Here is a 22401-nt window from a genome sequence, read left to right as displayed (position 1 = left end):
GAGGTACACAACAAGCACCCTGTGAGGTAGGTCTGGCGACAAGGCAGGAACACACGCCAAAGAGCGGGGGAGGGGGACACCAAAACGTGCTTCGTGGCAGAGCGAGGGATTCCGCACCTCCTTTCCCTCCTCCCACCCGCACCTCCGCTTACTCCCTCAGCCAGCTCCCCTTAGCTGCCCCATCCTCTATGACTGGAAAAGAAGATCCCCCACCACGATCACCATCTCCCTGAGGAAGGGGGGAGAGTCGTTCTGTCTCTCTCCTCCCCCCCCTTCTCTTTTCTTTTCTTTTCTGAGGCGTGGAGGGCTGCAAGAAGGCTGCTAGCTTGCCTTGGGCTTTGGTGTACTGTATGCGTTCGCTCCTGCTACCGCTGCTCCAGTCTCCTTTCCCCTCTCTGTGGGAAGGGATGGTTGAGTCCAGCAGCAGCACGAGCAGCGGTGGAGGAGACAGCTTCTTCTTGCGCTGCTAGCAGCTGGTCGAGCTTGCCGCGCTCTCCCGGCTCGGCTCTCCTCAGCCTGTCTTCCTTTTTCCTCATCCTGACAGCAGCCCTCGCTCTTTTTTCTTCCTATTTCTTTTATTTCGCCTCCCGCTGTTGCCGTCGCCGCCTGCCTCTCCTTCTGGCTTCTCTCTGGATGCCTGGCCGCGTCTCTCCCTCCTCCTCCTCCTCTGATTCTTCGTCGTCGTCGTCGACGTCGTGCTCGTCGCTGTCGTCTTGGGGCAGCTGGTGGGTTTTTTCAGCCCTGCCTCAGAGGAGAGCCGCGCGTTGGGCTCTGACCGGAGGAGACTCCTCTTCTTCATCACCATCGTCATTATCACCGCGTCGGCGTCTTCTTCTTCCAGCTCTCTCAACCCCGCAGTGGCTCGCCGGTACCTGATGCTATGAGAAGAAGCAACGCCGAGGCAACGAGCAGTCCTGCAGGAGGCGTCGAATGCTGCGCCGCCGCCGCCGCTGCTACCACTCGCGGCACCTGGAGCTCCCCTCGCTGCTGCCGCCGCCTCTTTCTCCTCCTGGCTTTGCCCTCTGGTGATTCTTTAGCCCTGGCCTCAGGCCCTTTGGCACTTCTGGCAAGGGAGGGAGCCCGCGCACGCAGCTGAGAGAGGCGCCCCGGCGAGGTTCTTGCCTCTCTACCTCCCTCCCCTCCACCAGCCTGCCTCCTGTTAGCTCTCGCTCGCTCTTCTCTCTCTCTCTATGTTTGTGGAATAAACTGCAGACATGACTGCGTGGAGGCAATTCGAGACTCTGCTGGTGGTGCTCTGCGCGGGGCTCCTTGCTGCAGCTCAGGGTAAGCACTGGCTTTCCCCCCTTCTTCTTCCTCTGCTCGAGGGGGGTTTCCTCCTTTTTATGGTGGGGGGAGGGAAGAGGGGGATTCTTCCACACCGAGCTGACTAGTGCCGTGCTTGACGAGTGGGGTGGGAGGTCTGTCCTACCTGTGCCAGCACCCCGCTTCCCTCAGGCGTATATTTCCCTTTCCCCTGACACGGTGGTTTCTGGTCAAGGCAGGGGCCAGGCATGACGGCTCCATGCCCCCCTTTGCTCACATGACGGCTCCGTTCCATGTCCCCCTTGCCCAACGCGGGCGCGCGCACACACACGGACCTTGGCGTGCCTTGGAGTGGACAACCGGCACCTGCTCCTTCTCTCAGAGTTGTGCTGAGAGGAACTACGCCGGGAAGCGAAGGCACCGGGCCGGGGCTAGCGAGGGGAGACCTTGCCCCCTCTGCGCAGGGGTGGCGGGGTGAATAGGATTTCACCAAGGGATGCTAAAGATAGCTGCCTCCGCGGCTGCCAAGTTCCTTCCCGCCTCCGCCGCTTCCTCCCCACCCTCACACACCCCTCCCCGATCTTATACAGAGCTGCGCTCCCAGCTGATGTGAGACACCTCGGCTCTCTCCAGGCACCCGCCCTCCCGCCTGCCTTCTGGTCCTCTGCCTCTCCAGGAGAAGGTGGCTGGGCGAGGTTAGGCCCCCTCCTTGCCTGGCTTCGCCCTGTACTTTGTTATTTGGAAGTTGAGTGGCACTCGCCTTTCTACGGAGGGGCGAAAGGATATCCTTGATGCTCAGCAGGGGGGGGAAGTATAATGTGCGCCCGCGCTTCTTTGTCAGTAGCCTCCCCCATCCCCCCCTCTCTCACACACCACATACAGGCACGCACTCGTATTCAGGAATCTGCCCCCCCCTCTCATCAGCCCACATTGGCTTGGTTGCTTTTCTTTTTCTCCTTGAAACAGAGGTGGGGCGGGATCCAGGAGGATTACACAACTTCTGTGTTGGCCCTAGCCCCACAACTTGCCTCATTCCACTGAGACAACAACGTCCTCTTTATTCACTTTGCTTCTCATTAACGGGGACCTTTTTCAAGTTGGTAGGGAGGTGTGTGTGTACTATAGTGTTCTGGTGGCAGAGATGCTGCTGCTCCTAGCTAACAACACTTGCCTCTGTTTCAGTTGTTTCTGTCTTGCTTCTGAAGCTGGCTATTGCTCTTTCCTCTTCAGGTATAGTGAGGAAGTGGGGACAGAGAGAAGGAAAGAGAGAATTTCTTTTGGCATTTTTAAAAATCCATCCTAGCTTACCATATAAAAATGGAGATGCTCCCTATTCTTCTTCCTAAGTATTTTTTTTTACTGTCCCAATTTTTATAGAAAATTAGTGAAAATAGAGAGAAAACAAAAACTTAAAAGTGACTAAAATAATTTGTGTCTTGTGTCTCCTGTCACCCGTGTGTGTGTGTTCTAAATTGTGACATAGTGCCACATTGCAAAGTGATGGGGTCACTTTGTGAAGTGAACATCCATGGAGATTTCCTCCCCCCCCCCTTTTTTTATTTCCTTGAATTACTTTTGATCACTGGACAGAGGTTAGGAGAAGGGTAAGAAGCAGATGGCAATATTTCATCCCTGTCTCGGCAGTGAGTTGTGCTAAGGCTTGCATAGTTTGGAGCAAGAGCAAGTTGTGTTAATGAAGGCATTACCTCTCCCCCTGCCCCCACTTCAACCCCATCCCTGGAGCTGCTGCAGGTGACAAAGTGATGCCTGGCTCTTTGCTGCCTCTGATCTCATTTTACTCTCTTTGAATAAAGAACAGAGAAATAGAAACATCTGACATATTTAGAAATGGTGCTAAAAGGCCAGCTCCTATACAGACAAGGCTTGCCCTTGGAGTTATTCAAACACCATAGTGGGCGTTTGCCACTTTTCAGTTTACTGGATTAAGAAAAATCTTTCTGTTTAATTCTGTTTCTGAAAGTTCCTGTATTTTCATCACCCCCTGTTCTCCTCTGCAACCCTTGATTGTGTCTTCTCCCCCAGGCACCTGGTTGGCCACTGTGAGAACAGGATGCTGGACTAGATGGGCCACTGGCCTGATCCAGCAGGCTCTTCTTATGTTCTTATGTTCTTATGTTCTTATGTCTTTCTAGCTGGGATATAGCTTTTTCTTTCCCCTTTGCCTACCCTGGTTCTCCCCAATTAGCCAAGATTTTGCTTTGCATTGCTTCTGCTGCTGCTGTTTAATAATCCTAACACGTTTATGCCATTTCAACCCCTTGCCTCTGGATTGGGTGGTTTTGAGAAACTGAATGTGAAAGAAGGACACAAATCTGGATCCTCTGGCAAAACTGGAGTCTTACCATGGGCAGCTGCATGAGCCCAGGAGTGCTGGAGGGATGGGGGTCCATTTGTCAGAAATGGACATACAATGGCAATCACATGGGTTCATCCTATGGCATCAAGGCAAATGATATGTTCTTGAAGCCAAGGAGAGGGGAGGGTAGTAGAGTGGGATAAATTATAATCAATAGAACTATTGTCTCAGCTACAGCTGAGGACTTAAGAGTTCTGTCTCATTTATTAAATACTCTGTTGCTAGTTCTTGTCATTTTAAGTGTTTTCTTTTTAGGACTGATATAGCGTATGAAACATTGAAGCTGTTTGATGCTTATAGAGCACTGCTAACACATAAAGGGGGCTTTGACATGACCCTTTGAGCAGTAGCTTCGGTGACACAAGTGTTAAGATTAATTTATCTGTGCATCATGTTAGTATGGGGGGATGGGCTGCAATCTTATGTAGCACTAGAACCAGCAGACAAGTAGAAGAAAAAAAAATACGAAACAGTAGTGACATTTGATTCCCTCACCCCACCTTTTACATTCTCAAGCACTAAAGCACTGGTATCTATATTTAGCAAAATGTAAAGCTATATTTAAAATTAGGTGTATAGCTTAAAGAGAGAGTGACTGAAAAATAACTATCACCTAGTAACATATCAGCTTTGGTTTTCTAAGCACATAAAATCTTAATTAAGAGTGCCAGCAACTCTTTATTTTAACTACCCCATGGAGAGGAATTAATTTCCCTTTTTTTATTGACAGAGATTCTGTACTGAAGAATCCAGAGTGCTACATTTTCATGGAGGAGCATGTGTATGATATGTAATGTTCCCTTTGTCTTTCATGACAAAATAAGTATAGTTATCACTGACATCCACCCCATATTTATATGGGCCAAAAGCCATTTTCAACAATTGCACACAAGTTCCTAAATAAAATAATTTTAAAAGGACTGAAGACTTGTGGTTCCTTTTCATTTTTCTTTGCCAAAAACTCTACAGAAATCTGTGTTTAGACTGTTTTCCTTCTTTCAATAACTCTCTCAAAGCCCAACCAGAATGTGAATGCATTTAAGATGTAACCCTATGTATATTTGCATGTATGTAGGTCTTACTGAGCTAGGAAGGATTTACTTTTGAGCAAATATGGTTAGGATAGGGTTATAAAGTCTGTAAGAGGGCTATAAGGTCCATATATTCAGTTAAAATTGCTCAGGAACTCCTCCCTGCTTATTTCCTTGTCACAAATCCCAACCTATCTGATTTAAAGCATACATAAAGCATGCTCCTTTTTTGGCAGCAAAAAAAATCCGGGAGGACTGTATGTCTTCATATCTGCACTAAAAAGAAAAAGAAAAAAATGTAGAAAATCCTCCTCTCCAGCTTCATCTCTGTCACATGATAAGGTGGTGGTACTGGCTAATTATAAGGAACATAAGGGAATTAAGGTTAGGTGAATGGAGCTTTACTTCCAGTAATTAATAGGGCACTTCTTATGTATAAGAAGCTGCAAAGTAGCATTTAACTTGAAAGCAAGGTGTGAAAGTTACTTCTTGTGATTTTTAAATGGGATAAAAAGGTGTGGTTTTAAAACTATTTCCATTGTTCCTGGATTTTTGGAAAGTGTTTGTTGAGAAGGGAGCTACTCTGTGAATTTGGGGGAATATATTTTGTTTCTTAGGAAAGGAGGAAGAAAAACACCTATACTGCATTCTAGACTAAATAACAGACTGCGCACAGCACCCACAGTTACTGCAGTGTGGTCCAGTGCTTGGGAGAATAGCGTAATTTCCTCTGCTTGGTCACATACACCTTGAGAGGTTTGAGTTTAGTCAATAGCTTGGCTAAATCCTTCACCAGTTAATTTTTTTTTTACATACTTTCAAGAGCTGATAAAAGAGACAGTGATTGTACATTAAGAAACAATCCAGGTAACTCCTTTAATCAAGTGCAAGGGTATGCATGAGCCTATTGGGACTTTTGACCTTTCTCCACCAAATTGCATATCATTGTGACATGTCGAGTGACTTATAAAAGAATGCCTTCTCCTTTTCTTCACCCATCATAGATATCACCATCACCCCATCTCCAAATAATCTATTAATGTATTTTATGATATCCCTTATCTCCTAATCTCACCACAACTAACATAGAGGGATGATGTTTCCTTCCTAGGCACAAAATAAAATTTTGTGGCTGTTTGTCCAGTACTAAATGAAGAAGGTTTTACTTAAGAAAGTGCACAGGAAGCCTAGGGTTATTGGTGGGGTTACAGAGTTTATATAAAACTCCAGCCAAACGTAAATAGCATAGCCACTTACTGACTATTGTAAACTAGTAATATTCATGGGAGGTGCAGAGCTCTCTTTGAAATTTTTCGTAGTTGTCCTAGTTTACTTTTCCATTTTACGGTACTTTTCTGCAGCTGAAGGGGAAAATGTAATACCATATGTACTAGCTTTCTCTGACTTCATTTTAACTAAATGATTAGTACTGACTCCCTTTCCACACATCTAACCAACTATTCTGCAGAATGGTTACATTTGTTTCTCTATTTAAATGTTGCATATATTTAAAGAGACTTGGTTCAAGTTAGTTAAAGATATCACCGCTTTAGAAAACACCTTGGAGTAGAAATAAAGCTTTCCAGAGTAGATAATATAATACTGTAGGTATAGAGGGATTAGTTCCAGAGTCATTTGTTCATTCTGATAGCCTAGGATTCTAATCCTGTAGGTTAGAACTGTAGTGCTGCTCACAGTGGTTTGCTTGAGTGTTAGCAACAGAGATAAAGGTACAACCACCAGGGGTGTCATGGAGTTCAGCACCCTTCATTTTACTGTATCTCACACAATATTCCCAGTGAGAGCCTGCCCTGTTAGTCTCATGTATACAGTGGTGTAGTTGTCCAGGGTCTCAGGGGGTCTTAGACCCCTTACCTTTTGGGGAACAGAATCCCAGCAGGGTCCCTGTGTTTCCAGCATCCTATGAGCCAATCAGCACAAAAGGAGAGTGTGTTAGCCACTGAGAAAAGTTTTCTAACATCCTTCCTTGTCTTTTCCTGCTGTTTGAAGCCAGTTGGAGTGAAAGGAGGTGAGTTAACCACTGAGAAGACTCTTTTCAGTAGCTAACACTCTCCTCTTTTGTGCTGATTGGCTCATAGGGACATCTGTTGTTGTGGGAGAAGGCATTAACAAGGATCTCATTCTCAACCCAGCAGCAAAAAATGAAGGAGGGGTGTGGCTGTGACTATCATGAAGGGACCCTGCACTTCTGAATTTGCCCTTATCGTACTGCATGTATATGTCCTCTCCATTCAGTATTCCTAATATTTCTCTAGACCAGGTGCCTACATCTGCATCTAGCATGCTGAGTTGCCTATTCTCCTGCTACTAGTCCTACACTGGGATCACAAGAAAAAGAGATTCTGCCACCACTTAGAAAGTAGAAATTGTTTTGTATCCACATTCCCCTAATACATGAGTCATTATCCTGATGTCAACCATTCGAACATCTACCTTGTTAAAGCTTGCCCTGTGTATGGAGGCATCTTATGTGGAATAAATGTTGCAAGACTGTCTTGCTCTGTTGCCTATCAGAGGCAGTTCCACTGTAAGTTGCTGCTGCATAAAAAGTGCTCAGTTTTGTGCTGACTATGGGCATGGGCATATCTGCATAACAGAATGGTTTAGTAGTCATTTCAGTGCTCAGGGGAGTCATAAACAGTAGTCCTGAAAGGGAGATTAGCTATTACCAGCAGAGGGGACTTCTTGGCAAACAACAATTCCAGTATTCTGTGGAAGAAGCTGTGACAATCATGCTATAAGGCTTCATCCATGTATATGGTACTTGCAAAGTAGTTTTGACAGGTGCCTATCCCAAGGGGCTTACAAACTATATATACAGGAAAACAGAGGAAGGGGGGAATGGAGGTGGAAATAAACAGGGGAAGAATGGACAATTAACAGTGATACTATTATAAAACCAATATTAATTTATAGTGTAGATGCATGGTATAGATTGCATCATGGTGGTGAAAGTGCCCTTTGGAGGTCATAGAATCATAAAGTTGGAAGGTACGTTGGAGGTCATCTAGTCCAGCCTCATGTGGGATACAACTACAGCATCCCTGATGGATGATTGTAGAGCCGCTGCTTAAGTACCCCCAGCAAAGAAGGGCCCACCACCTCTTGAAGCAATCCACTCCCCTGTTGAACAGCACTTACCTATTGCAGGACCTTACATTTATCTCCATTGAATTCCATCTGTTGATTCCAACATGTCAAGATCATTTTTAATCTTGATTTTGTCTTATATGATATTAGCCAGCCCTTCCAGCTTCATGCCATTTGCAAATTTGATAAGCATCCCTTTTACTTCTGATTTATATCAGTTGCCCCAATCCAGCACATTGTCCCACCATGCTGCATATCCTCTCCATGTGCTTCTATTTGACATTAAATCTTTGTATGGTGTCAGTATGCCTGTCCTTTGCGTAGGAATGACTCTCCCACCCTGCTCTGTGATGCAGTCTTCTTGGACAGCATAAATGATACATCATTATTAAATCCCATATGCTCGATTGCACAAAAACTTATTTCACACTCCACATTTTTTTTGACACTGCACAAAATGTGTCTAGCTGAACATCAGATAAACTTTGGCCTTCACCTTTTATAGATGATACATCTAACTGAGGGTTAGACAACATAGTGCCCTCTAGATGTTGCTGAACTCCAATTCCCATCTGTCCCAGCCAGCATGACCAACGGTCAGGCATGATGGGAGATGTGGTCCAGCAACATCTGGAAGGAACCAGGTTGGCTAACCCTAATCTAACTGAACCTGAGACCTACACAAAAGAATGTATAGGTAAAATGTTTTTAATCTGATCAGTGACATGTCTTCCATTCTGTTCCTTGAAAAGGTAATTTATCATAATAATTGCAGTTATTTCCTCTTCCATGTCTTTGTAACAGCCTCCAACAGAATATACAAACATGTTTATTTTACACAATATTCCCATTGCCAAGTTTCAGTGAACAGCAGGGAAGTAAATATTCTTCAACTGAGAGCCAGGCTCTAGAAATGCATGCATGCTTATGTTCCAGCTTACTTTTAAAGAGCACCTTTTTATGTACCCTCTTCTTGCTACTATCACTTTGTCAAAATAATTACTAGAACTACAACAACTTAAGGTTCCTCACCATGCTTAATGCCTACTCATATCATATATATGGGTGGAAAAGGCTCTTTGCATTGTATTTCCATTGCTTCTAGAGTAGCAATTCCCATACAGTGAGGCTATTTTCTTAAGTGAGGTTCAAATAAGCACAGAGAAAATGAGAGAAGAGAGGAAAGTTTTATCTTTCTGTTGCTGTTTGGCTCTGGACTTGCCAAAACTGAGATCTACTATTGAATATATAGACTTAATAGAAAGTAGTCATTCATGCAGTTCAGAGAAGCAGTAGTCTATAAAAAATAAAAATGAACAAGCAAATACTTATATACAAGTATTTTTAGTTTAAAAATTCTGTCTATACTATAGCACAAATGCTTTTAAATGTTCATGAATACAGTAGCGGGGTGGAACTTAAATCTAAAATATATTTTTCTTTTGTATCTGCAGAGAACTCACACCTGAATTCCAAATACAACTGGACAAATAAGCACTGATCTTTCTTTCTAAAAGAAAAACTTCCCAGTATTTAAATTTTGTTATTTATTTTAATTGTAATTTATATGTTTCAATGGTTTACATTTCAGTATATTTGCAAGCTGCCTCAGTCTTTGGAGCAGATGGGGTATAAGTACATAAATAAAATTACCCATATTTTTTCTTGTTTAACAAAATCTATAAAATGTATTGTAAGTCTTTCCCAGAGCAGTACATATGTAGACAAATTACTTGAAATATATCTGATGTGATGATTGAAACCCACTACAATAGCATTTATGAGTTGTCTGCAGGCAGAAACCGAACAAAAAAATGAAAATGATGTAAGTTCTTATTAGAGGAATACTGTGCTGTACTGTCATTAACAAGCCTTATTTATAATGTGTAGATTTTAAAGCATCATTATAGGTCCACGTTTGTAGCCTTATGTTAAGGGTGGCTTGACTGAATTGTATTCTGCCATTGTAATGACAATTGGGGGCAGCAGGCTCCACAGCTTATAGTTAGAAAATGGTTCAATGGGCTTATTTGAAACTTAGTACGATAAGAGATACACATTTGAGGATGGTCCATGCCAAATCTGGGGTACAAAGGATAAGAAATGTCTTATTCTGAATGAGTTAAATGTATGATGAGTGACTTTGGCAAGTTGACAAGTAATGTGCGTTTTTCTTCCATAGACTTCACTGGGGTAGTTTGGGGGAAATGATTATCTTTGTACTGCATCTTTTGGGAAACTATTTGTTGTGTTAGGTCAAGGAGAACACCTAGTATGTGCCATTACTCATGAGTTGTGTAATATGTTTGTAGTTTTTATTAAAAAGGCATTTTTTATAGCGTTATTCTTTGGGAGTTCATAACTTGGGCCCAAAGTACCTTAAGGACTTCTTGATCCCTTATACTCTACCTTGATCACTGAGGCCTTCTGATGAGGCACTGTTGGTGGTCCCACATGCCACTGACATTTGGCTGGCCTTTTCCAGAGACCAGCTCTGTCCTGTGTGGCTAGCTCTGTCCTGTGGAACTCCTTGCTGATAAAGGTTTTTGGGGGTGTACTAACAATTGTATTATTCAAATAGGCCTTTCAAATCTGAGATTTTTTTTACCAACCAGCTCTTCTTGATCTGCTTGATGTTTTTATTGTAATACTGTGTTTTTATATGAAAGTGTGACTTATAACTATTTAAAAGAATGAATAAATATATAAATCAACACACATGCTCAGTATGAACATGTTGCGAGAGAAGGTGAAACAGAGGGGAGGGATTGGATGGAATGTTAAGTGAGAATGAGTGATAAGCAGAGAAGGCCAGTTGGAATATGACAGATTAGGGAAGGACAGAAAGGACTTGGAGGGGAGAGAGGAGAGATATATGTGAAAGTACTCATAGAAAAGGCCTCATCCTTGAAGTGTTTACAATTCAAGTAGGCCAAGAGGTTATTAGTTATGTCAGGGAGAAGAAATAAAAGGAGATGAATAAAAAATAGTTTGAGAGGCATGGAGGTGGAGAGGAAAATATCTCTGTTGGACAGCTTTTGAAGAAACAGAAGAGATTTCAGGAAAAAGGGAGGAAATGGGATTTAGGGGACTTGTGTGTGCATCTGCTCAATTTCCTCTTTTTCTATTGCAACCTTTAAGGATAGGCTTACAACTGATCTGAAAAGCCACAGCCAGTCTCGCTCTTGCACATTTAACAAAAACATACAATATACAGAAATCACATTGTAGAGGATGGGTGATTTGTAGGGCACAGGAACCAAAATGACACCTTGTTAATGTCCTACAATGAACCAGTTGTTACAGGTAGAGAGGCAACAGCACACAGTAAAAGCTGACAACCCCATTAAAGACACAGGAGTGAGGTTAGAAAAAAAGGTTGCCAAGCTTTATTTCTAACCTGATTTCACTTAATACATTAGCCACTTTTTAGGCATAAGATAAGTTGCTTATGAATTTCTGTGCTTCTAAATGGTATGCAATTTCTTATTAATGAGATTAGTTTTTATTTTTTCTTTCTTTATTTAGAACATTTGTACCCCACTCTTCAGCCAAAAAACAAGCAAAAAGCTCCCAGAGTGGCTTACATGCAATCATTTAAAATAAGACAGTCTTACAATGTCTTAAAATAAGGCTTACAATGTCAAATGCATGGCACTCAAGGAAAAAGGATAAGGAGGAAAGGGGAAAAAGGCAAATTCAGCCACTCATTCTTTAAGTTAAATGGTAGTTCTTATAATGACCTCCTGGAAACAGTTCAGGGACAGTAGATTCCTGATGGAGCTGCCCTTTCAGCAGAATTGATGGAGTAAGTGCTGCTTCTCTCCCACCAAGTTTTCCATTGTGTTTCTCATTTTCAGTGTCAGGTTTGAAATTGGTGAGATGATGAGAGAGTTGATGGCATAACCTTCTCAAAATGTAATCAAATTCAACAAACAACAATAAAACACTTTTGGCTTAACATGCTATATTAAGAGCTTTCTGTGTTCACTAAAGCTCCACATCTGTTTGATTTAGGGAATATTGATACCATATGGTATCCTATCCTGTGGTTAGTTTCAGTTTCACCACTACTTTGGAGCTGGATGGCTGTAAGTGGCAGAGTGGTAGACCTAAGTCCCAGATTTATCTGTTCATTGGAATAGACACATGGAGACTATGCAACTGAAGCTACCATTCTGTATTGCCCAACTGGCAACCAATAACATCCACATAGAATGACAGAGCTGGTGATGCATTTCTCCTTACTCCTTCTGTATGCCTCTCCCACAGGGTGTTAGTTATTTTGTGATTCTGGGGGGAAAAAGTGTTGTATAGTAGGTTAATATTTCCCCATTGCAAAAGAGATAAGAGAGAGGAGGAGTGTCTTTCTTTTTAAAACTGTTGAGTTCGTGACACAGGAAGGATTCAAGCTTTGGACTTCATAGGTTATTGAATTGTACTGTAACTGTATGCAAACTTAGGCTTCGTACACATGACATTTTATTCTAGAATCAAGGAGGATTGAAATCCTGTTTTTTTCCTACCTGGTCCACACATAATCTAGTCCTTACATTTTTTGTTTTGCTCCTGAAAAGTGCTTCTTGACAAACTTGCTTCATTATGAAAATAAAAGCTCCTTGCAGATTGATTCTGTATTACCCCATAGTGTGTCCATTTGAAAATCGATGTAGCCAGTCCCAGGAATAGGTGTATCCACACCTAACAATGACATTGTGGGTGGATGAGGGGCGTATACCAAGATTGCAAAGGGAGGTTTTGCAAATGTGTTATCTAATGAAGGGGAGGGTTTTCAAACACATATAAAGTAATGACACCCACCCATCTGGATGGCAAGATCTAGAATCAATTTAGATTGAAAACACCATGTTGAGGACAAGCAGGAATGATTCTTTATTCAAAAAAAACTACCTTTTTTTGTGCTACAAATGGGTGTGTAGGCAGCCTTAGTCAAATGTAAGGCATATGGAAGTTTTATTTGCAGTTCATCTTGTTTCCAGCAGAACTTCTAGCTTGTGTTCCTGAACCCACCTTGGAGCTAACCGTGGAAGGTGTACCTGTTTTCTAGCCAGTGATGTGATAGGAGCTGCTCCTCTAATAAATAGTTTGAGAAAGACTCTACAGCACAACTTTTAGAATCAAGACATGATTCTAAATTATTCCCTTGGTTGAATGCTGACTGTTTATGGATATGGCTAACGTTTATGGATATGGCTATTGTTTATATATTTTGCTTTGTAAATTAATTTGATATGTTTTTTATTGTACCTTGCATATTCTGTTGTAAACCACTTTGAGATCTTGTAGATAGTAAGCGGTCTATAAATGGAAATATAAATAAATAAATAAATAAATAAATATGGAAGGGCTAGGGTTGGGGAGACTAGCTGTCCATAATAGTGTTGATTCATGTCATTGGCCACTTAGTTAAAAAGTCTTGCCTTTTAAGTAATTTGGTAAGGCAATGTATATACAGGGCTCTGAACAACTGCACATACTTGATATAAGTAGTAGGTATTTCTCTTCCCAAACCTTCATCGTAACCCTGATCTCGCTTTCAGAATCTTGAGCTCACAATGGTGCACAGCATTGTAGTATTTCCATGTGCAACCGTGTACTGACACTAGCACAAAATTAATCTCCATCCTGTCCATTCTGTCACTTAATTGGCTAAAAGAAAAAATGTTTTACTGTGGTGGGGATGGACTAGATGACCTTTAAAGTTCCTTCCAACTCTTTCATTCTATGTGTATAGTATTTGCTACCAGTTAGGTACTTGTAACATGGATGGTAACTTCAGTTATATGATAGCATCAGTTGTATAGGCTCCATGTGTCTTCTCCAAAGTAGATGCATGGAGCCTATGCAACTCTGGGACTTAGGTCCACCCTTTTGCCACTGGTAGTCATTCAGCTCCAAGGTAGAAGCTGAAACTGATCACAGGATTGGATACCATACCGTATCAATATCACTTAAGTGCAGCCCTTAACAACTGCAATTTCCTGGCATTTTGGAGCTTGAGTTATCATGGAACACCCTTAATACAACGTGTTAGACTGAAAGGATTCTTGTTAATTCAGATGAGAAAAAATGTAAAATGTACAGTAGCCCATCACTTGTAACTGGAGGGCATATATATTTTAAGAGAGGAACTAGATTTAATCTCTCTCATGTTTGTAATGACTAAGGAGAAAGTCTCTTGACTGATGAGAATGTTAATGGCTTGCTTTCCATGAGACAGATGCACAAAATCACAGTTTCTTGCAATGTTAAAAATGCCCTTATTGGGGTATAATCATTAAATGTGATTCTTTACAGTCCTGCAGTTATCATACAATGTTTGCCATCTGTTTATGTTTAAAGCTTTGTGCATGTTTACCTTGATAGACATATATTTGCTAAGTTAGAAAGCAATGATCAACATATGAGTGAAACTAAATAATACCCTAATCCTAAGACTTTTGCATTCCCCACTCTTAGTTCAGTGCCACAAAATATTACATTTCATTATTCTATGTCACTAGCATGCTATGGATTATACTACAAGTTTATATGCAATAGAAGATGTTTAGTAGAGTGATGGTGGTTTAATTCCAAGTAACCATCTTGATTTGGTTGTGAATTAAATAGACCCTACTCCTGCACTAATTAAATTAAAAGGCTTCATAGTAGGGCTATGCAGCTGCTTCAGACAAACCTCAAATTCTAAACTGAATAAGGCTGATTCACACCTATTAGGGCCTGGTTTGAAGTAAAGCAGCTCCAGATTGATCCAAAGCAGGTTGGATCAATCTGAATCTGGACCTCAAAACACTCCTTAAGAAAGCCAGACAGCCTACCTCCATAATGTTGCAAAGCAAGTAAACATCACCATATAAAGAAAACCCCGGAGTGGGGAAAGGGAGATGAGGGCAGCTAAACTTTGCTTATTGACACCTATAGCTTCTAATCCAAATTGCACCCAACATTCTCCATTCATAGTGTTTGGGGGGGCACTGAGAATTTGAGATGGTTTGGCAACTGTTTGTTGTCTGTGTCTTAATTTTACTAGTTACTTACATAGTGTCACTTCCCTTATGCTCTTCTCCCATCTTGTGGCCCTAGCTTTTCAGGTTAGATTTGCATTTTATTTACACCTGTTTTCTGTTTCTGTCTTCATTAGTACTTTGTCTTGTGTGTGTGTATCAGAAAGTCTTGTGAGTACATTGTATGCAGTCCAGTATGTTGTACAGTTAGTGCACATACAGTGAGTGTATAAACTATAAAGTTTAGTGCTAGCATGAGGCATCTAGAATTGCCAGACTGATCACTCAACTGACTGAACAGTGTTTTGTTTTTTTGAAAACGTGAATTTTAAAGATAGGTGAGTAGCATAAAACCTCATGGATATACCTGTCTGAAATTTGTCACAGTTAATCCCTCTTGAGGAACTTCCATGTCTCCAAATTTCATGCACCTACGTGAAACCCCCCCCCAAAAAGTTATGGCCATTTTGGTTTCCCAATGCAAGTCAATGGGAGGACTGAAGATTTGGATTTCTGAATTTTGATTGAGATTTGCGGTCCAAATAGATCTGAACCCAATCAGGGTCCAACCCAAATAACTGAATCAGGCCCTGCACTGAATTGATCAGGGGTCTTACAGAGTCCTACTTCATAGTGATTAGAGAAAACTGACCTTTTATGAGTGATTAGCAAAACAATCCAAACCCAAGATCTGCCAGGATGTGTGCTTGTTATGTGCCTTCAAGTCGATTACGGCTTATGGCAACCCTATGAATCAGCAACCTCCAATAACATTTGTTATAAACCACCCTGTTCAGATCTTGTAAGTTAAGGTCTGTGGCTTCCTTTATGGAATCAATCCATCTCTTGTTTGGTTGTCCTCTTTTTCTACTCCCTTCTGTTTTTCCCAGCATTATTCCCCCACATTCTCCCACATAACACAGTGCCAAATTCCACACTATTTTGGAGGGTTCCAAATCCTCCCAAGTAGATTTGGATGGTCTGGGAGGAGCAGAGGGAGAAAAGATAAGTTGGTTAAAAGTGCCTTCCCCCCTTCCATGAACTGGAGCGTTGCTGGATCAAAGCCCCTTCCATGCATAGAAAGGCACAGCTGAATCCAACTCACTGATATGAAATAAGCATTGGGTTTCAGGGTATGGAGTAGGAATACCATAACTGTATTGGATATTTGAAAGATCTCTAGTAATATTGAGGAAATATGGATTTTGCAGTGAGCAATGTGCATTTGTGTTGCTATTGCTTGGAAAATGAAATTGACTTTACCTTAGTGCATAAATATTTCCAACAGTAAAATATGTAGTTGTGCGAGTCTATTAGAGCAACTGAAAACATATGGAGATAGAGCATGGCAAAATGGTTTTTCTATGAAACATATTACATGATGAAGGCAGGAGCTACAGTGTTGTCTATAATTGCACTCTGCAAGGATTATGGGAGGGAGCAACAGGGTTTTTTTAGGGGGGATATGTATATATGATGTTCATATCAATACTGCTTCACTTTTGCAAATACTGCTGAGCCAAGTGTGTACATTTTCTCAAAGTCCTTAATATTCCTTTCCCATTGCTTGGGTGTGTTTATCATCAGATGATTAATAGCAGCCCCATCACTGTGTATGAAGTGCCCAGAACATTGGTTGCTACTTCTCAGCTGAAAGACAGGAACATACAGTCTCCAGGATTGCACAAAGTTACTAGCTTGAATTGTGAGAGGTAGAAGAGAAAACTATGAGAATTTGCTAGCCTCCAAAATGATTAAAACTGGAAATCAGAAACATTAGTTCACAGGATCAAATCTGGCCTCCTACAGAGTACTAGCTGGCTGTTCCACTCCCAGTTTACAAGCCAAGTTTTGTGGAAAGAGTGATGGCAATTGCTGAGTGACTTGCTGACATCTGCTCTGGAAATAAAATGACATGCCATCTTCAATCCCCTCTTCTAATGGCTATCCAAGACACCTTGCTATGAAATTACGCAACTAAGACATTATTGTAAGCTTTTTCGGATCCATTACATAGCAGATGTGAATGGAATCTGCCAGGCCATTTTTAAATAAATCCTTGTTAGGGAGCACTTGCAGCTAGGCATAATGTTCATTTTTGAACCATGCTATGTAAATTGGATTTCCTGGCTGTGGAGGTTTAAATGCCAAGAACCTAATCCAAAGTCCACAGAACCCAATAGAAATATTCTTCTTGCCTTTAATGGGTTTCAGGCACTTTATTGCATTCAAGTAGAAAAATGTATGTCCAAATGCGAATGTATGCTCAAGCCAAACACTGATGCTAACAGCATATCGAATTAATATTTGATGCTATGGAAATGGACAGAAAACATCCCACACATCATAGACATACTATATAGGAAGCTGTTGACCAACTTGAAATGTATCATTTGCTCTCTGTGGTGTTCACTGGCATTTGATTTGTTTGCTTTTGAAAAGAGATTAACCTTTAATTGCTTTCTTTAGTAACATTTATAAACAGGCTGATAGAATGGAGATGATCTCAACTCTGGTTGCCATGGCAATTGAATTTCCCCCCAAACAATTCTTGAGAGATGTGAGTGTTCCCCTCCCTTATTTTAAGCAAGGCTGAATGGAACATTTTGGCATTTAAGGATGATTCAACACGAACATCAAATGAGGGTTTGGTCACATATGGGCCTCATAGCAGTAGCATCATGTGATGTTTAGTGTGAATTGCTTTCCAATAAGCTTCCCATTCAAAGACAAAACAGATCTGTGTCTGTGGCTTTTATAGAAGGGAACAACTAGGGAACCAACCTAAATTCCCACCTATCTGGCTCTATCACTAGGGCTGCAATCCTATACACATTTACCTGGACTCAATGGGACTTGCTTCTGATAGACATGTATAATATTGCACTGTAGGCCTCCTTATTGTTCAGCATCATCTACCAAATGATGTTCCACTTGAATTATTTTATTAATGATATGGTTTGAGACTCTATCACCTATTGTTTTGTTAAGGGGGGGCTGCAGTTGTATATTTAAACACTGTGGTACTAAAAAGACTTAATGGCACTAATCTATAAAAGTTACCTTAGAACAGACAGGCACACTTACAAGTATAATTTTGATCTCCATGACAATATTTTATCTTGCTGCTTTATGTTTTGAGGGAATTACACTACAGAAGGATTATAGAACAAAGGAGGGCTAATTATTTTACAGCACCACTTAAAATTATTTCAGTGAAATGTTATTGTCAGAAGAAAATAGAAAAGGCTATCTTGCCTGTATATAACTGTGTGAAGTGCTTAATACCTGAGACAAGAGGTGTGTAAGCCAAATGAACTTTCCACATTTCTTCTAAGCACAGATACACCTTATTTCGATTTGAAAACAAATTATTTGTTGAAGATTTAAAAAAGTGTTGTGGAAATGAACCACACTCAGGTTAGGGTCCAAGTCAGAAGAAAGTTTATTCAGATTGCATTCAGGAGACAGCTACAAAGGTCTCTCTGTCCCCAGGCAGGATTCAGGGATTTAATATAATAAAGGCAAGGGGAAAGGCTTTCTTATCAATTCTATGTGTTGCTAAGGTTGTTGTTAGGAAGTATTGCAATCAAGTGAGACATTTTGCAATCAGGCGAGAAATTACAAGGCCAGCCATAAAACAAGGGACCAGAAGCTTCAAAGACAGTCTGTTCAAGAAACAGTTCTTATCAGTGCTTTTTCATACTCAGCACATTTCTCATTCTCTACACATTTCCCGCTCCTTACTGCACATACAGAACAGATCTTGCAGATACCCAGAATCCTTTTCTTCCACAAAAGAAATGCATTGTCATTTTAATCAAATAATATATAAGTCTTGAGAAGCAAAAAAGATGTAAGACAAGAAGAGGAATAGGGGTTTTTCTATATGTTCAGAGTCATGACACTGAAAGGGGTTTGCTGGAGTACTGAAGTGACAAATATTGGGAGTGCTAAGATGAATCAGTACTATCCCTGAGTCCTTCAAATAAGCTACAGACTTAAGACCTTCATAAGGAAAAGTCGTATAGTCTTTCAAACAACTAATTCACAGGTGGGAAAGTTTGCCTGAAAGCCAGTGAAAGTCAAATGTGGAATTTGAGATTTAGGAAAGAACCTGTCTCTACACATGCATGTATATTCCTTATGTCTCGTAGGCTGCTTGCATGTTCCAGTGTATAATGAAGAAATCCCTACTCTAATGTCATTCATCTCATTAATTCATCTGTGTATTTGTATGCCACTGTCCCAAAGGAATATGCCCAAAGCAGCTCACAAAATATGCCACAAACATATGTCACCATTCCACTGTTTGCTTTCATTATATCATTCACTTTTTCTAGGTTGAATTCACATAACATGTGATTAGCAGAGCACTTTCCGCACTGTCTCCTCCACCATTAAAGCAAAGGTTGTATTCCACATCTGTGCATAGTCTGAAAAGCAAAGGTTTTCTTATCCTTAAGTTATCCACTTTGTATATCACATTCCCAATACATATTAGCACATTTTCAAAAGTAAACCCACCTTTAGAAGGAGTGGATATAAAATAAGCAAGTTTTTATTTTTATTTTTTATTATAGAAGACGTTTCTATGCTGGACTTCATAAAAAATAATCTCAGAATGGTTTACAATACAATTCAAAATGCAAACCAATAAGAATAAAATATTCAACAACACATTCAAAGTCAATAAACAGCAGAGCAGAAAGATGACTGCAACAATCAGTTGCTTGTTAGTCACAGGTAAGTATTTTAGGCTGATCTGCGAAGTTCTTCAGCTAAATGTTATATTGTTCTTCCTTGTATTATAGAGTGCTGGCAGAATTTTTTTCTTTGGTTGTGACTAAATATACAGTTCTAAACAATGTCCGACCTCAAAATTTATAGCTGACATGTACTTGTCTGAAATAGTGCTGCAAAGTGGCTAGTAAAAAACAATACAGGCCTGGTCTGCTCTTGTGCATTTAAGAGAAACTTGAAATACCTATAGAAATAAGCAGATGAAATACTTACGATGAGAAAAGAAGCGTAATCACCTATTTACTCCTGCAGATAAAACTGCTTTTAAAGGTACCTATTTCAATGTAGTGCCTGATTCAAAAGTTGGCAAATCTTGTCTGAATTTCCCATAGTGATTGGATGATTTGAATAAATTTCCAATGACACGTAAGCATTCCCATTGTGGATGTAAACATTATTTCAGATAGTACAAATGTTGTGGTCCCTAATGCTTTCCCCATAATTCACAATGATTATAGTGTTATAGTCAGCAGTGAAGGCACTCTTAAAAATCTGCATTTCATTACAAATGGCCATTTGGGCCCATTCTATTGTCTACTTTATCTCACTTTCCAGCTCTCATTCATGTCCCTATTTTTTATTATTGCTTCCTTGCTTTTCTCTGGATGTTACATTGTATCACCAGAAAGGCCATAGAGCACATCATGAGGGTTTGAAAAAGGACAGTGGGGAAAACATTATACTGTACACATTATAAACATTCTCAAGGCTAGATGCTGAGGTTTTCTTGATAGATCTTAAAATATTGCTCTTCTAAGGAAAGGGGAGAATAACAATAGGGATGTGAATAATTATTACATCAGATAAAGATAAAATAATGTGGGTGAGTTCCAAGGTTAGTCAAACTCAGAGCAGAACCATTGATTTCAGTGGATCTCCTCTGAGTATCCATAATTATATATACATCTTTAACTTGTACATGTACCTCCAAACTCACAGTTGAGGTACTCTTCTATCTCATCTTATCCTCGTTTCCTTTTCTCCTGGTTTAACTGCCAGTCATATCCAACTGCAACAAATACTGGCTGGCTAAATTTAGATATTTACTTAGATTTAATTTCAGTGGCTTTCAGTAGGGATTACTTCAAGTAAATAGGTTTGTGGCATAAGTATATATATTGTCTTACACCCAGCTATTCTTACACATGCTTTTCCTATCACTCCTTTCCTCCATTCCTCTTTTCTCTTTTACACTTTAGATTAGGGTAGCCAGTGTGGTGTCCTTCAGATATTGTTAAACTATTAGGAACATTGGACACTGCCATATACTGAGTCGGACCATTGTCCATTTAGCTCAGTATTGTCTACACTGACTGGCAGTGGCTCTCCAGGATTTCAGCTCCATCAGCCCCAGTCTGGGATGATGGGAGCTGTAGTCCAGTAACATCTGGAGCGCACCACATTAGCTACCTCCACTTTAGATTGTAAGCTCCATGGGATGGTGCCTGTTGTCTTTACTTATGTTGTAAATTCTTCTTCTTCTTTATTATTATTTAGTCGCTTGTCATCCAAAGGTCTCTAGGCAACTCACAACACAGTGCTATGTCCTATTGTGTCTGTTACCTTTCTTTGCGCAGTACATGGTTTTGTTTTTTGTTTTGTTTTTGCACTCTTGCTTGTTCTCTTGTACTCTTTCCATGTGGTGTGCATGTAAGAGGTAGTTTGTAAGTTGGTAAGAAAAGATTATTCAAAGAGAATATTCTAAAGAAATCAGTGGTTGTTTGCAATAGTGTTAGTTAACGGCACAAAAGGGCCACAGTCTTTGAATGGTTCATAGTTAATCTTTAGTCTTCCTGTGTTGTTATTGGAAATAACAAAAAAAGTTTTTAATTCATTTTTTTGGTGTATTTACATGTATTCGTATATTAAAGAGAAGGGTTTCTAAATGGATTTTAAATGTGATATATGCAGGAAACTTTATTTACTGAAGTATCTTTTATGTTTAAACATGTTGCTAGCAGCATATCATTTACATTATTTGTTTAGGGAGCAATCCAACTCACCCTTCAGCCAGGCTGGGGTGAGTTGGATGCTGTGGATCTCCGGCACTGCCGGGAGGCTCCCAGCTGTGCTGGTCTCAGCTGGCAGTAGCCCTCTACCACGGTGGAGATGCAGCTCCACCAAAAGCCTCCTAGTGCCGCTGGGTGTCTGCCAGGGACAGCCAGCCCTATGGACAGAGGCCCGTTGGAAGCCTAAAACCAAAGCGTTCTGGAGGCATGGCAAGGGAGGAGCCATGGGGGGGACTTATGTGAGATATTCTTGTGTTCAGAACCCTCCCTTGGGTCCTGATACCCTTTTGAACTCCACTGGCCCAAAGGCCAGTGGAGTAAAAAGTTTTTTAAATTCCATTCAGGCCTACATACACGGAACGCTTACACCCCGGGAGACCTGCTGGCAGGAGCTGGCACTTTCCAGCTGGCTCATGTGTGTGGTTCCCAATGGAGCCGGCATTCAGCCAGGCTGGTGGCTCCTGAATGGGAGGAGAACTCCATGGAGCTTTCCGCCAGCTCCTCCTCCACCAGCTGCCCAGCAGTTGGATTGCTCCCTTAGATTCCCTGAGGAAGAGTAATACTTCTCAAAAACTGCACATGCTAAATCATATGTGATGGAATTTTATGTAACAAAATGAGGAGTTTAACTTTTTTCTTACCCCATTTATTCTGACACAAGCCTATGTGCATGATCACAACAAAAAGCAAAGGAGGCATTAGATAAAGAACCAAAGGAAAAAGTAGACTGGGCAAGGCAATTGTGCTCAAAGCAATGTGAGATAAAACTGCTCAAAATATAA

At 40.9% G+C, this 22401-nt stretch overlaps 1 protein-coding gene across 1 annotated transcript in view; it reads left to right on the top strand.

Annotated features, from left to right (window-relative positions):
- The first annotated feature begins 316 nt into the window (after positions 1–316).
- CSMD1 (CUB and Sushi multiple domains 1) overlaps positions 317–22401 on the top strand; it is a 1745606-nt gene continuing 1723521 nt past the window's right edge. Inside the window, exon 1 of the mRNA XM_061622907.1 lies at positions 317–1284. Within this exon, the coding sequence (XP_061478891.1) occupies positions 1215–1284 (70 nt within the window). The 5' untranslated portion in view covers positions 317–1214. The remainder of the gene's footprint in view (positions 1285–22401) is intronic.

Source organism: Rhineura floridana, chromosome 4, assembly GCF_030035675.1.
Source record: "Rhineura floridana isolate rRhiFlo1 chromosome 4, rRhiFlo1.hap2, whole genome shotgun sequence".
NCBI classification, from domain to species: domain Eukaryota; kingdom Metazoa; phylum Chordata; class Lepidosauria; order Squamata; family Rhineuridae; genus Rhineura; species Rhineura floridana.
The sequence above is the reverse complement of the archived record's forward strand: the minus strand, read 5'-3'. Positions and strand labels throughout refer to the sequence as shown.